We start from the raw sequence: 15,658 nt of genomic DNA, 5'->3' as shown, positions 1-15,658 counted from the left end.
CCCTTTTTTTAGGCAACAGAGATCCTTTCATTTTAGGAAATTCTGGCCACGCATCCTTAGCAGGCGGTTAGCAAGCCTGTGGGTACTGTACCTACAGCTGGAGCTAGGCAGGGGCAGATAGAAGCCTTTCGCTTCTCGCTGTGAGGGGCCCGGCCCGTGCCCAGCGCGGGCAGCGCCGCCGAGCCAAACCCACCCCGCCGCGGCCCGCCCGCCTTCAGTCACTGCCGCCTGCGCGCACGCGCACCGCGCCCTGCGTGCGCCGCGCGCAGTTCCGGGTCACGGCGGCCATGGAGGCCGGGCAGGGACCCGGCCCTGGGCCCGGCCCCGGCGGCGACACGGCCGAGGTAACTGCGCTGGCTCGGCGGCGCTGCCGCGGGGAAACCTGGCGGGGCTGGGGGCGGCGAGGCGGAGGGCAGGGAAAGGGGATTCCTGTCAGCCGCTCGGCCGTCCCTGCCTTTCCACACTGGGCCGGTGCCCTTGAGGCCTCTCGGGGGCCGGGCGGGGGGTCCTGGCAGAGGGTAAGGAGGTGTTCGTGTCTGACCGTGAGCCGCCGAGGTGCTCGGGTACCAGTGGCATCCTGGCCTCATTCAGGAATAGCGTGGCCTGCAGGACCAGGGAAGTCCCCGTCCCCCTCTACTCGGCACTGGTGAGGCCAGACCTCAAGTATTGCGTTCAGATTTGGGCCACTCAGCTCAGGAAGGGCACTGAAGTGCTGGAGCCTGTCCAGGGAAGGGCAACGGAGCTCGTGAGGGGTCTGGAGTACAAGTCTTAGGAGCAGTGGCTGTGGGAGCTGGGGTTGTTTATCCTGGAGAAAAGGAGGCTCAGGGCAACCTTATCACTGTCTGTCTACAACTGGCTGAAAGGACGTTGTAACCAGGTGGGGATCGACCTCTTCTCCCAGGCAAGCAGCGACAGGACAAGAGAACTGCACCAGGGGAGATTTAGATTAGACATTAGATGGAATTTCTTCACAGGAAGGGTCATTAGATATTGGAAATGACTGCTCAGGGAGGTTCTGGAGTCACCGTCCCTAGCGGTGTTTAAGGAAACACTGGACATGGTACTTAGTGTGGTGGTGTTCAGTCCTAGATGACCTCAGAAGTCATTACCAACCCACCTGATTCCGTGATTCTCTGTTCCCCTGTGGCCTTCCCACAGCTGTGCTTCTCCTGGCGGGCGGTGCCCAGCAGTGTGCCCAGTGTCACAGCTCTCAGGCGGGAGAGGGTCAGCACCCCCGCACGAACCTCGCACACGCTGGGGAAAGAGCTGGTCAGCTCTCGCTGAATTACATCCCTGTGAACCAACAACACGCCGTGTGTGGTATTTGAAACCCTGAGAAATACTTCAAAAAGGCGCTGTCAGATGTCAGCTATTTGGAAGGCTGGTTGGAGGGACCAAAGCAGGCTTTTCTAAAGTAAAAGGACTGAGCTAAGTTGGGATCTGACTATGCACAAAGTATTTCCTGCTCTCTCATGTAATTTTTAGAAGCACTGGATTTTTTAAAATTATATATTTTATGTGACATTTATGGACAAAAGGCACTGGTTTCTTAACTGGGTGAAAGTATAGAAATTACAAGGTGTGAGAGTTAGACATTAAATTTTTTGATCGAAAAATGCCTCCAAACTGTTTTGTTCATTCTTTTCTAATTTATTTCACTAATGAAAGAGGGAAGTACCGAAGCCTTATGTTCCAACGGAGGAAGAAAGAAGACTCCTCAAGGAATGTGCTGAAGAGAGTTTTCGGTATAGAGGTAAGCTCAGTTTGCTGGTAAACTTGGTTGCTTTCCTTCCACCCTTAGCTTTTGCTGTTGCCTGAGGCATTACAGAGGGCCTGGGTCAATATAGCACAATAGAGCATTAACGAGCTTCATGTGTACTAGAACTGTGTCCCAGCAAATGCTGATCCATGTAGTATTTACTAAGAGTTTGCAGCAGTTGTGTAAAAGGTGCAACATAATTTCTAAGTAGCATGCCTTATGACATGGTATCTTCATGTTTTAAGTTTATGTGGTTATTAAAAGTCTGAAAATAGATTTAATTACTGAGTCTCGTTTATATTACTGGATTTTTTTGTGTTATTTCTGCATTTTTATTTTCAATTTTTATTGTTGTCTTTAACATGCAAGAATAAAATAGTTTATCTTATAACCATTAGTTTTCATCTTTATAGAGACTTGTGAAGAGAACAATATATAAGTAGTCACTCTGTTCAGCTTTTAGAGAAAATTGCTGTGTCTGTGCATGGTTTCTGTAACCCTAAGGTTCAAAGCATGCTTGATTTTTGTACCCTGGTCTTAAGGTTTGAACAAGCCTTCTGATGTGATTGCTACCTGCTGTTTTATCACACACTAGTAGGTTACTGATGCTGATAGGTGGCTTGGCAAAAACCAGGACAGATAAAGAATTTAGCGGCTGATTTGCCAATTTTAGCACACTGGGGTTCTAATTTCTCATGGAAGCCAGTACTTTCAGGGACAGCTCCTAAGGCATTGTGATTTTGAATTAATGATTCAGAGTTCTGTTTTGTCTTTCTCCGTGGGTTTGGCATTCTCCTCATCTGCTTTTACACAAATACTTGGAAGTCTTTTGACTTGGGTGCATTATATTACCATCCTTATGTGCTGTTGATATATCAGCCTTCCATTATTTTCCCTAGATTTATTTTGTTCCTGAAGTAGAAAAAGTACTCTTTGCCCATTAGATGGTTTCTGATTTATTGAGTTTGTTTTGTTGGGGTTTTTTTTCCCTACAGTTGAATAATTCATGTTGATTTTTAGGTATGAATCCAATTTTCATCTACCCTTTTTTTTTTTTAATTTTTAGTTACTATTTCAGGTCACTTATATGCTCAGATACTAGTATAGCCTGGTTTTGATATCTAAAATGTTTCTATTAGGTCTATAAATAATTTCAAACTTCTAAGGATTGGACTGAAATCTTCTGTAATAATTTTTGAACGTATTTTTCTTTACACACCCTCTCTCCCCTTGTTTTGTTGGGGGGGTGTTGTTTGCTTTTGTTTTGTTGTTGTTGTTGGCTTTGTTTGCTTTTGTTTTTCTTTTATAATTTAGTTTCAAATCTGTGCTGTCATTTTATATCTCAGAAAATCTAGAACAGTAAGTTTTTGAAAATCTAGGTCGGGAATCTCTAAAAGCATCAGATTTTTAACATCTGATAGGTTGGGAGGTTTTATTCTTTATTTTGAAGTTTTGCTGTAATCCTGCTTTGAACTAAGGAGGCAATATTTCTTCTTAAAAGTGACATCCAGTTGCATTTACCCAGAGATAGATGCTGCTTGGACTCCTTACCTAGTTTAGACCTGTCAGAATTTTTGAGGGAATTAGATGTTAATTTGCAAAGTATTCTTTAATACTTTGCTCTCCATAAATACAATTTGTCTTCAACTATGCGCTTAATTAGCAAATTGTGTGCATCAAAATGCTTCAACAATCTAGTGTTGCAAACATTTCTCTCCTAGAAGTCATTGAGCCTTTTTGTAACATCTACATTTTCAGACTTGCATGAAATTAAATTTCTTTATGACATATCTAAATCTTTGATGTAAATAAGTTTAGCCTTCTGTTGTGTTTGTTACTTCATTGTCCCTGTATCTTGTGCAGTGGTGGTGCTCTTTATGAATAGCTGCACAATAATCTTCCTGATAAAGTAATTATCATTGCTTGAAAGAAGCATTCATTCTGGGTTTTGCGATCTCCAAATACTTCTTGCCACATAAAGTTTTTCAATATAATAAAAATTGACATGAACTGTTAGGCTGGTTGTGGTAGGCAGTGATGGTCTTCCAGAATGTTCTTTTCTCTGCATTTCTGACCCTAACTCCAGGTTGTATAGTTTGATTTGTAAGCTACAGGAAAAGCTGCCCTGTTTTTTAATTTGCTGGTGAATCAAACATTGCCTAATTTTAATCAATCTGATTTATAGCTCTGTAGGAGTCAAACTTTTTCCAAAATTCTTATGTTAAAACATCAAGAGTTTAGATTATCAACAGTTTTTAGAAGCACTGGCCTGTATATAACTTCCTCCTGTTGTGCAGAACTGTGTATGCCTCTCTAGCTTAAAGTTCTGCACCTTGATGCTGTAGCAGTTGTAGCTAGACCTGGAGTCTTGTCTGGAGAGCTCTATTCCATCCAACAGTGGCTTTTGTATTTTAGGAAACATGAAGTATAATGCAGGCAGGATGACTCATTAACTCATACAGCATAATTTGCAGTAGGTCTTAAGAACTGGAATTGACAATATTTGATAATTTATATACAGTTTGTTAATTAGATATATCTCCTTACACAAATGAGCTTTGGAAGGCATAGCAACTCTCATTTTATTGCATATTTGTTAAATGTGATTGAAAATATTGAAAATTGTATTTTAAGCAGCTTTTTTTCTTCTTCACAGCTTTCCCTTTGGCTGCAGTGAGCATGCTTGGTACTAGTTTCTTAATTAGAAAAGGTAAAGTATAAAAATACTTCAGTTTCATTTCAGTTTGCTCAGTTGAAATATCTTTCTGCTGTTAAGAAAGTTATTATGATAATATAATGCCCAATCTACTTGCAAATAAAAGATGCAGCTCAGACTCTGCAGCAACTCTGATTTGCAGTTCCTCAACATAAAGAAGGAGCTGAACTTAAAATCAAGTTCATATGTGTTTTATGTTGTGTGAGAAGTGCAATATCTCACTGCTTATGAAACAATATGTTCTTAGTGTGTTAATAACCCTGTAGTTAAATATGATTAAAGAGATAGTTCCTAGATTTTTTTAATTATATGGGGAATTCAGATATTAGGGTTTTTTTTTTAATTTTCTTTAATGTGAAGTGTAAAGGAGTAACTTGCTTCTACAAACGTAACTACAGTTGAGTTTTTTCAAGTTAATTCTTGATACCTGATTACACATATCTTACATATCATATCTCTTAATATCTGATTTCATCCTCATTTTCAGGTGTTCTAAGAGATACCTCAAGATTTGGCTCTTTTATTAAAGTTGCATGTAAGTAAAAGCTACATATAAATTCAGCTTGTATTTGTGCTGTATGTTCTGGACTCTGCTGTGCAGATGTAATTCCCCTGGGGCTGGCTGGCTAATTTACTGTGACTCAAGTTGGCAGGGACCCATAAGGACCAGAGTCCGAGCTCCCTGCTCCTGACAGAAGAACCTCAAACTGCACCATGTGACTGAGAGTGTTTTCCAGATGCTCCTCGAACCCTAACAGGCTTGGTGCTGTGTCTGCTTCCCTGAGGAGCCTGCTCCAGTGCCTGACAACCCTCTCAGTGAAAAACCTTTTCCTAATGCCCAGTGTGACCACTGGTTTTAAACTAAAAGGAGAGATTTAGATTAGATGTTAGAAAGAAATCCTTTACTGAGGGTGGTGAGGCACTGGAGAGGTTGCCCAGAGTAGTTGTGGATGCTTCATTCTTGGAAGTGTTCAAGGGCAGGTTGGATGAGGCCCTGAACGATCAGGTTTAGTGGGGGGCATCCCTGCTCATGCCACAGGGGAACTAGATGATCTTTAAGGTCCCTTTGCAGCCCAAGCCATTTTATGATTCAGTGATTTATTCACTGTCTGAATTTGTACTGCACATTTTGCACAACTCTTGTTTATAAGGTTTGTATAAAATTGCTTGATAAATGTAACATAATCATTTAAGATAAAAATATTGTAAATAGATACTGTGCAACCTTGCTTTAAATTACATTGCCAGAACACACCCACCCCTCCCTTCCGAATTTGAAGGTCTTTATTCATGGATCTCACGTGTCCCATTCAGGCTAGTTTAATTACTTTTTTTTTTCCTGGACATTATGTATATACAATTGTAGGAAAAAAGCAATTTCATGTGAATGATTTTTGGATGAAGTATAAGCAAAAATAAATTATTAACTTAATAAATTAGCCTTTTCAATGTAATACAGGACAGTAAAACAGGAAGTTGCCATCTTGCCAATCTGGCAGATACAGCCAGTTTACTTCAGTGGGAAGAGGGTAAACCCTATGAATTGTGGTCAAGGAAGTGTTGTTTAAGCAGATAAATGAATGTGAGACTAGGGCTCCAGTTGTTTATGCTAAATTCTGGTTACTTTCTTTGAACACCAAACAATGGTACAACACAAACATTTTTAATAAATAATACAACAGCTATTTCCCCAATCACTTCTACACATACGGGCCACATTCTTCTTATTTAATACAACTAATTTATTGAAATCAGGGGGAAAAATAAGGTGCAGCTGGGCTGGCCAGGATGTTCTGCCTGTAGGAATTACTGTACTTTTGTCAGTAGTTTTCTAGGTACTCTCAGCAATTTACTGAAACATCTAGTTAGCCATGGCTGATTCACTACATTGACAGCATCCCCTTCAACACAGCAAAGAGCTCTTGGTGCTCTCTGACTTGACAAAGCAGGGGAAGATTCCAATGCCTCTGTGTCCTTCATGTTAGTCTGCAGTGGGACCTGGCCATATCTAATCAGCTTCTCTAAGATCTTGTCACAGTGAATGTAGAAGCAAAGAACAACATCTAATTTACTGTGCTAACTTGAAAAATGTGGATCATCTGGCTCTTAGCTCTGTAATAAAATAAATCAAATACTTTGGCCAATAATTACTTTGAGTGAAACATCTTCCAGAGAGATACTTCCCCTTTTCTTTTCTAGAAGGCCTCAAGAAACTTTCTCTCTGTAATTTATGCAAAAGACTAATCAGCTTTTCTGTTAAGTTTTATTTTGCTAAATATTTAGTTTGAATTCTTCTTAGGCTTGTAATTTTTCTCTTTGCACATATTTATTGTATATGAGGTGTTTGGGTTTTTGTAACCCACTAAACAGTGCAACCCTTACATTCCTTATTTGTAAACATCACTCATAGTTGTGGCTGTTCTTCTCTATTCCCTTGGAAAAGGACTTTTATCCTTCTTTTGAAAATAAGACATTAGAACAGGAATCAAAATTTCAGTATCAGTATAGCAGGCTAGGGTAAGATCCCCTTTATATTGGCTCCCAGGCAATGTAGTCTACAGCTGAGAATTGCAGAGGATTAACGTTACTGATAATTAACTCTTTCCTGGCTTAAAGATAATCAAGACTCTTAATCTTTATATTTAGAAAATACTCATTGCACATGAAAGGAGGGACTAGTCTTTTTCTCCTACAAAGTCGACAAGAAAACTGTTAAATCCCACAGAATCCTTCATACACCATTGACCCACTCATAAAACTTGAAGGAGCCAGTTGATGGAAATCATAAGTTTTAGGCCCAGAAAGAGCTATCTTGGCAATTTATTCTTAGGTCCTTTGCAGCAGGTGGAAGTAGCTCATGCACTAAATTGAAACCATTTGCTTAGTCATTACAAGGGTTCAGCTAATTCAGTTGTTTGCCCCCTGGCAGTCAAATAACAGAATCCTTTACAGAAAATAAGCCTACTGCTAAGTTGATTTAGACCTCTCTTCATACTGGTAAAGCTTTTTCAGGATCCAACTGTTCTGTTGGATTAAATTAGCAGAATGTACTGCCTGTATTTATTTCTGGTTGGTTTATCATCTTTGATAGTTAATTGTGATTTCTGGTTCTTGGGAAAAAACAATGCAATTTATTTTTTTTTGCCACATTTCATTCACCAAGTACTAGCTGAAATCATCTGATGCTCACACCATGTCTAAATCATTGCTTTATGTCTCTGTTCAGCTGTTGCATTTGGTTTTGTACCCTTTGTCTGCAGAAGAAGCAGAGATGATTACTGCATGTTTTTGGTTTAGATATAAACTGGTTTTCTTTCTTTTATTCAAGATACTACATTATTTATTTGAAATTATTATTTTAAAACAATGTTGGATATTATAGTGCAGCATATAAACCCATCTTTTTTTTTTTCTTTTTAAAAAGTTGCTGGAATGTGTGGATACCTGGCTGGAAAGATATCCTACTTGCCAATCTGTAGCGAGAAATTTAAGAAACTGAAGGATTCCCCAATAGGAGATGTTCTGCGACAAGCTCAGAGACATAGTTCACCTAAGTAAGAGTTTAAGTATCTTTTAAATTTAAAACATATTCTGAATAGGGTATTTTAAACACTAACAGATCAATACTACTTTTGCAGCTTTCCAACACCTTCAGAGCTGCACCTTCCCTCATTCCCCATTACCTCAAATCTACCACTTTCAGAAATCTGTATTTGTATCAGTTGGCAAGCTATAAAATACATATTTTGAGCTCTTTACATACAACTGATCACTTTGAGTAGTAGAAAAATAAACAGTTTACTTAACAAACTGTATTCCTTGTAAAATTGAGAGTGTTTCCCATGGAATTTGCTTAGAGAAGTGTGACAGCATAAGTTGTCTCCTTAGTTTAAAAGTAAACTAAATTAACTGAAATAAAATAGTGTTACATTCTGGAATTTTTCCCATAGTTTAATTTGATTGAAGTAGGAAAAGGGTGGAAATGATTTCAGTGTTTATCAAAGGAAAGAGCTTAGTAAACAATATCAGTGCAGGAAGAAACATGGTGGTCAAACTTACTGCTGTTTGTTTAAATCCTTTACATCTGTAACACCATTATGCTGTACATATGAGAAACTCATCAGGTTCTTAAAACTATTTCCTGTTTTCTTCCAGAATGTTTTCTACTTCAACTGGTATTTAATTGCAAGCTGCTTTCAGAATATGTCACTTAAACCCTTGATTCAAAACTGGGAGGATAGTGTTTGGATAGTGAGTAGTAGTCCTCCTGTGTATGTGCCGAGATTTGTTTAGTGTTTATAAAGGATTTGCTTAAATTCTTAAATACACTATAAATTCAGATTTATGACAGTTTTTATTTTGTCTGCAAGATTTACCTTTATTCTGAAATGTTTATGGTTTTATGACATCACACAATTTCAGGCATTACCACTGCATACACTTACTGTATGGAATCAGCTGAACTGGAGTTGGACTTGTCCTTTCACCCCCCTCCAGTTGCTAATATGAAATTGTCATGCTTATTAATTGTGTTTACATGAGAACTTGTTTAAGTACCATCATCTGCCACACCACTAAATTCCTTCTACTGTTAATGGCCCATTTGTATCTGTAAAGTTTTATTTCCTAAGTGATAAATTCGTTTTCCTTGGTTGAATAAATAATTTAAATTCATTTCAATTGCATTATTATCCATACATGCTAACCCTTTTAACCCTTGCAACAGAAATCATTACATTTTCCTGAGCATTGTATGTCTACTAATTAATGTATTTTGGTAATTTGATTTACCAGATTTACCAAAATACAATATGAGTTTAAAACTTGTAGGGAGCTAAAAGATTAGGTAGTTTTTTAAAGCTGTGTTTGCATGTATTTTAAAAGCATAATTGAGGCAATAAAGCGGCTTTGTTCTGTATGTTTATTATGAGAATTAAATAAAGACTAATTGCCAGTGTTTATCATAGGAAACTAAAAGTACAGCTGAGCAGAAATTAAAAGTAAAAAATTAATAAATACTCTAGAGACGTTCTAGTGGCATTCTAGTGGTGGCATTCCTGATAGAGGGACATGTTGTGTAGTGGTTTGCAAGGCAATTCTAAGAATATAGTGAACACTTTAAAATATCTGGCACCAATTTCCAGAATATTTTTTATATGATATTATCTTTCTCTCTCAAGAGAAAATTCATTAATATTTTTGCAGAATTCAGCAACTTGATTAATTTTCATCATTTAATTTTCTTAGGATAGCTGTTTGTTCTTCTTCTGTTCTTCAGTCCTGATCAATTACAGCACCTTCTAATGATGAAGGGTTTTAAATATCAAATTCTTCCTAAAAGGCTTTTAAAATTCACTGTAGTTTACACTACCACTAGTTACGTGGGCACACTGTGTACTGTTTGTGTCTGATGTGGGGTGTTTTTGTCTGAAGATTCCTTGAGAAAAAGGATTGTAACTTCAGTTATTGTAAAGTTCAATATGTTTTGTCTCTTTTCTCTCCTGTTCTGGAGGTATGAGCTAAGATTCTGTGGGGAAAGAAAGAGAGAAATTTTTGCAGTGTAAAGAAAACACCCAAAACATCCCAAAAATTTTTTAAGATGATGATTCAGTTGGAAACTAAACTATTTAAAATGAAAGAACATTTTCTTGAATTGCAAGTATTGCTATAGTTCCATTTTTAACTTCAGTATTTTTGTATTTAATATTTAGTTCTATTCTTTTCCAGTCGTTCCAGTCGTAAATCTGAATTTTCAGACATACCTTCTCAGTCATTTACTGAGTCATCTTCTCCAAGTGCTGGATTCCCACCTTCTTCCAGCTATTCAGATGATTACAGCTCAACAGATAGAGCCCTCTCAAGTTATGAGCCCATTCCATTCAGTGCTTCTCTGAATGAATCTTCACCTACAGGAATTACTGACTACTCTGTTCAAGGTGAGTCTTAGTACTTAGAGACTTTCTTTTAGATACTGCTCTTACTAAACTAGGTATTCTCACCCTATGCAAATACACATGGCAGAATATAGTGGTTTTGAGTGAAAGAGCTGTGGAAGAATTATAATTGTTTTTACATAGAAGATGAATATAAATTTTATTTTGTGTTCTAACTGTAAACCAGATTCAGGGTTTTCTAGCTGAAAATTGCTTTAATTGCAAATAAAGATCCTGAATTAACTTACAAAGTGCAATCTGTTGTGGAACTAAACTTGCAAAAAACTCAGCCTGACTGAAAGTTCTCTTTGACTGAAGGAAAGGGGAATATGCCATCCCTTCACTGTACTGAATAAACCACAGCCTTCCCACTGCCTGCTGGCCCTTCCAAGGTGATTGTTGCAGTTCCACCATCTGTGGGGCTGTCACTTGATAGTGCTGTAACTCTGTGACATTAAATGTCTAAAAATTTTTCTCAATGTGAAAAAAACATTTTTGTCTCCTGGGAACTGAATGGATATTCTGTTCTATCCACTAGCAGTCTGGTTTTCTCACAGAGAACTAAAATGGTTTTCAAGTATGATGCAGCTGTTTCCCTCCTTCCAGTATGAACTGTCCTCAGCTATTGCAGGGAAAACACAGGATTCTGAATTCAGGTATCTCTGGTACACAAAGGAGGAAGATCATGTCAAATGCAGGGTTTTGTACTTTGAATTAGTTTGGATTTTTTCAACTTACTTATGAAAAATGTTTTATTTCACTAAAAAAGCCCTATCATACAACTTGGTTATAATTATATGAAAATATAAGATATAAATGTGTCAAGAAAATTGTTATTGCATTTCATCACAAATATCAATAGTTAGTAAAACCTTTATTATATAACAAAGATTCTGCAATATAAATACAGATAAAAGGATCAAATGTTTATCAGGCATCATATGATGCATATTGTCCTAATTCTTTGAAAGCAAAATTTAAAGCCTTAATGCAAACCCTTGAGCTTCACTTAGATTTCTCTTCTGAAATCATATATATCTCAAATGTGCAATAAATGTAAATTTTAGATAAAGTGACCAGAACTATTTTATCCATCAACTACCACATGGTTGTTAGAATTTCTTATAGTAAAATGAAGAAAAATAATTAACAGCCAGTGTTTCAAAGAAGTTTGGTAAAATTAAAAGGATAAAAGGAATGGATTACTTGAAGACCATACACATTCACTGTTGTATTTAGAATTGCAGCTGTCATGCTCCTATTAATTTGGGATTGAGCAACAATTAACTGGTATTCTAGAAGCTAAATTTTGGTGTGTTATGTCATAGTTAGTATTTTTCTGTTTGTTTTGTGTCCAGAACCTGCTCCAGTTCCAGAAGAAAGTCGTAAAAAAAAAGGCATCACATACGAGGAGTTGAGGAATAAACACAGACAGACATACGAGGTAATGCAACCACCAAAGGCAGAAACTCCCAGCAAGTTTTCCCAGGAAAAACCAGCTAAGGAAGGTAATACACTGATTTACACAAATACTTGTGAAATCCAGATATTTGCCATCATGTTAAAAATGGCTGCAAGCATAAAGCTTAATTCTGCATACTTTTTAAGCAATGTATATTTAGTGTATCTTCAGGTATCTAATATATGATAGATACAGTTTGTAGTTTCCTGTTTCAGATTAATTATTTTTTCGAAAATTTTGGTCATCCCATAGAAAACTGTAATTCATTTTCTCCAGCCATATTGCTTGGTACCAGACTGAAAAGCTCATAAGTTTTGCTTCATTGAGTATATTGAGCAACCTCTTTCAATAAAGAATTCTCTGAGCTCAGAGCTATACCAAAGAGCTATGGGAGGGGGGCTTGTGTTTTAGATAGCATTGTTCTCTCAAAATAGAGCACATGGCTCATGGTTTGAAGGAGAGGGTATTTATTTTTATGAATAGTTTCATGTGGAATTAGGGAATTTCTATAGAGGCATTGTTTGTAGAGGTTCATTTTCTACATTAAAACCCAGAGGAAGGAAACGGTATTTGGCAGCAATATTGAGACTTGTTTTCACAGTGAAAAAGAAAACTCTGCAGAGCAAAATAAGAATGCAATGTCCTGAAGAGCAAGACACCATTCAGACAACTTTTTGACTCAATCAATTTTTTGAAAAGGAGACACATAAGCAATTAATATTCAATTGCTTGCTCTAGAACTTTTTTAATTTAATGTGGCATCTGTAAAAACAATTGTAGCTAAGGAGGAAAAGTTTTACTATTGAACACACTGATGGACTAGTCAGTCACCTGGAATTGTTTGGGTTTGTGTGCACTGCCCAGTCTAGTCAGCCATGTTGCAACAAGACTTCTAGGAACAGCTGTTGTCTCCTGTTAGGCATAATGGGTGGTAATAAGTATAGAAGAGTGTATTGAAGCAAAATGTTCTGAAGCAGTAACACTAAGCTCTGGAACAGAGTGTCAGTCTCTTTGATGCTTGTGAATTACTTTCTGCAGATCATCTATCTTTGGACAGATCTGCAGTCTTGAAAGAAAAATTATAAGCCATTTTTGTATAATGATTTTTAACTGTTATTTCAAGGATAAAAGGCTTTTTCTTATCATGTGACTGTGCCAAATCAGACATGAAAAAATTATTGAAGCTGTGGTTTCAGATTGTTTTTAAATTCTATTGGCTGACACTTCATGGATTTACACAATGTTTCTTTCTCAAGATACTTCTCCACAAGTAGAAAACCTAGAAGTGGCACTTGTGAGCCACAGAAAGAAATGTTAAGCAGCATTCTGAAACCTTGCCATATTCCATGGCAGATGTGGCTGTGAAATGAGAATGTGTATTTCTTACTTTATTTTTAGTTACTTGAGGTATGTAAAAGACCTCTATAAAATGTTGATCAAATATTGCATTCTTTCTATTATATTTTTGGGTTCTGTGTTTGAAGGCTGTACTTAGGCTTTGAGAATAAAACTGACCAGTGTGAGAGATTTGTAAATAGAGACTTTTTAAAGTGTCTCTTCACTTTTTTAGAGAAAAAGAGAAAGGAGGGCATACAAAAATTCAGGAATGGTTTGCACATGCAAGTACATTTAAATCTGCAGTTCAGGGATTACACTGATGTTGTGGACTAAGATCTGATTTAGCTTCTTGTGTCAAACTGGACATGTTACTTACTGTGTGTTTGTTCATACTTTCTGAGTCACTGCCCCTTGGTTCATTCTCTTATCTCTGAGTCCCTTGCAAATAGAACCTTCCTTGCAAGGGCAGAAGGGAAACCAAAGCAGCTTTAAGCAGTCCCTAACTTCCATCTGCCAGTGCCTTCTCCCTTCCCTGCAGTGGCACAAATACGTGCATCTGCATAGTGATCGAGACTGGCCCATTTTCCAGGGAATGAGTGCAGCCTGTTCAGCTGCTGTGGGTAATATAAATGGAAATCAAATCCTACTTGGAGAGAGCTTCTCATTGTGTCTCACTGCAATATCAGTCACTCCAAAGAGATTTGTCAGGGCATTATGCTCAGTTTGCTGGTAGCTCACAGAGACAAGGACCAGGTGTTTTGCTCCATTCTGCTTGTTCTGCTGCATAGTTAGTAATAAACAGTCAGCTTAATTATTAACTTGCAAGTGAATTTATAAAGGGGTGCCCAACTACTGTCAGCATTCCTACAGGATCAAATGGAGCCATTCTTAACCTTTTCAGTGATGGCAGTCAATTACAGAGGACTTTGCAGCTCACTCTCAAGAGAGCCCATTTTCACTTTCTGGTCGTTGTTCAGTTACAGTGGCACACTTCTGAGCAAAGCCGTTAGACCACTACCCTGGGTTTTTTCCTCTCTGACTCAATCCTATGCTAAAGGAAGCTACCAAATAATAATGGCTGAGTAGTTTCCTAGTCGGGATTACTGATTTCTGTTTGTTTGTCTTTGAATGTGTTTTTAACTATCCCAAATACATCCAACTGTGCATGTAACCAGATTATGTGGCCTCATTATTTATTGTAACATTCCTTGCCTGTTTCCTCCAATTGTCTTTGTTTCATTCACGTGTTACATTTGTTTTAAAGTAATTACAAATTCTGTAGAGCAGGAATTAGCACAGGAGGCCTCCTGACTGAATATTAATTCATTAAGGTAAAGTGATTAGCAAACTCTTCTCCCCATTTATTCAAAAGTGGCTTTAATTATGTGTCTGTTGTGCTGTGACTGACTCTCCCCATGCACCACTTGAGATGACAGTGCACTTCATTATACTTTTTGGCATTCTATATGATAAACTTCGGCAGTTAAACTATCACATGACTACTTTTGTTTTTTCTTTTGTTTTCTTTAGTTAAAGTAAATAAATATGGAGATACCTGGGATGAGTAAGAGTCAAATGAAGAACTGAAGAAAATTACCTCCTGTCAGCTAACTTGAACTTCATCTAGATTAGTCATGAGTATCAGCACCTTTGGTGTGCTCTGCCAGACACAACTATTAATAAATGAGGAGAAAATCCTGACTTCTCAGAAAATTTAAAAATTGTATTTATGCTGAATTTTTTTTTTTAATTTTGCATAAATGAAAAACAAGGCTACTGTGAGGTGTCATGACTGTAAACCATTTGTGCTGTTGTTTAAGAATGAGAAAGGTAACTGGTAATATGAACAAAAAGCATAAAGGAAAAATACATGTAAATAAATGCAATCCCATGTATTGAGAAGGGAACAGTATCAGAATCTTCTCAAATTTTCAAGACTTGCATTAAAAGTTACCTGTAGAACTCAACCTCTCACCTTGTTTTGTCTGAAAGTGATATGCTGGGAACTTGAAATTGTCCTTATACTTGGTTTGTAATGTCAGGAATACTACTAAACTGTTGAGGGGGAAAGGCTGAGCCAGACACTGAAGTAACCATAACTTTTTCAAAAGTGTTTCATGGTGCCAACTCTGTTTTTAGGCTGATACTCTGCTTGCCCACAACAGGTTTCTACAGACAGTCATTTCTGAAGAAAATAATTGAACGAAACTGCACGTATTGAAAATAGCTACATTTAAGTGCAGAAGGCTAAACATGACAAACTTTGGTAAAACCTTGAATGATATATTGACTGTTAATGTTAGGCTCTGTATATTTGACCTTATTTCTTGATTTTTCCAAGTCATGACAAAACCACAATGTTTATGGAGAAGAGATCCCAATCTATGGAATATTTTATCACCTGTAAGACAAGAGCTACATTGGCAAAACTGAAGAGTTTTTCCTGGTAT

General features: G+C 37.6%; 1 protein-coding gene across 1 annotated transcript; it reads left to right on the top strand.

Annotated features, from left to right (window-relative positions):
• Positions 1 to 262: 262 nt before the first annotated feature.
• OCIAD1 (OCIA domain containing 1) lies at positions 263 to 15,175 on the top strand. The gene is made up of 8 exons (XM_066548449.1): positions 263 to 344; positions 1,669 to 1,753; positions 4,416 to 4,469; positions 4,963 to 5,010; positions 7,900 to 8,029; positions 10,203 to 10,411; positions 11,767 to 11,916; positions 14,739 to 15,175. The coding sequence occupies exons 1-8, from the start codon at positions 288 to 290 to the stop codon at positions 14,774 to 14,776; spliced, it is 771 nt and encodes a 256-aa protein (XP_066404546.1). The 5' UTR covers positions 263 to 287; the 3' UTR covers positions 14,777 to 15,175.
• Positions 15,176 to 15,658: the final 483 nt, after the last annotated feature.

Source organism: Molothrus aeneus, chromosome 4 (assembly GCF_037042795.1).
Source record: "Molothrus aeneus isolate 106 chromosome 4, BPBGC_Maene_1.0, whole genome shotgun sequence".
NCBI classification, from domain to species: Eukaryota; Metazoa; Chordata; class Aves; order Passeriformes; family Icteridae; genus Molothrus; species Molothrus aeneus.
This window is presented reverse-complemented; position numbering and strand designations above follow the sequence as displayed.

Excerpts from the sequence above, each read along its gene's own strand:
- OCIAD1 (XM_066548449.1), top strand. The coding sequence starts at position 288 with ATGGAGGCCGGGCAGGGACCCGGCCCTGGGCCCGGCCCCGGCGGCGAC. Across the intron at positions 1,754-4,415 it reads AGAGAGTTTTCGGTATAGAG|CTTTCCCTTTGGCTGCAGTG; the intron begins GTAAGCTCAGTT and ends TCTTCTTCACAG. Across the intron at positions 5,011-7,899 it reads CTCTTTTATTAAAGTTGCAT|TTGCTGGAATGTGTGGATAC; the intron begins GTAAGTAAAAGC and ends CTTTTTAAAAAG.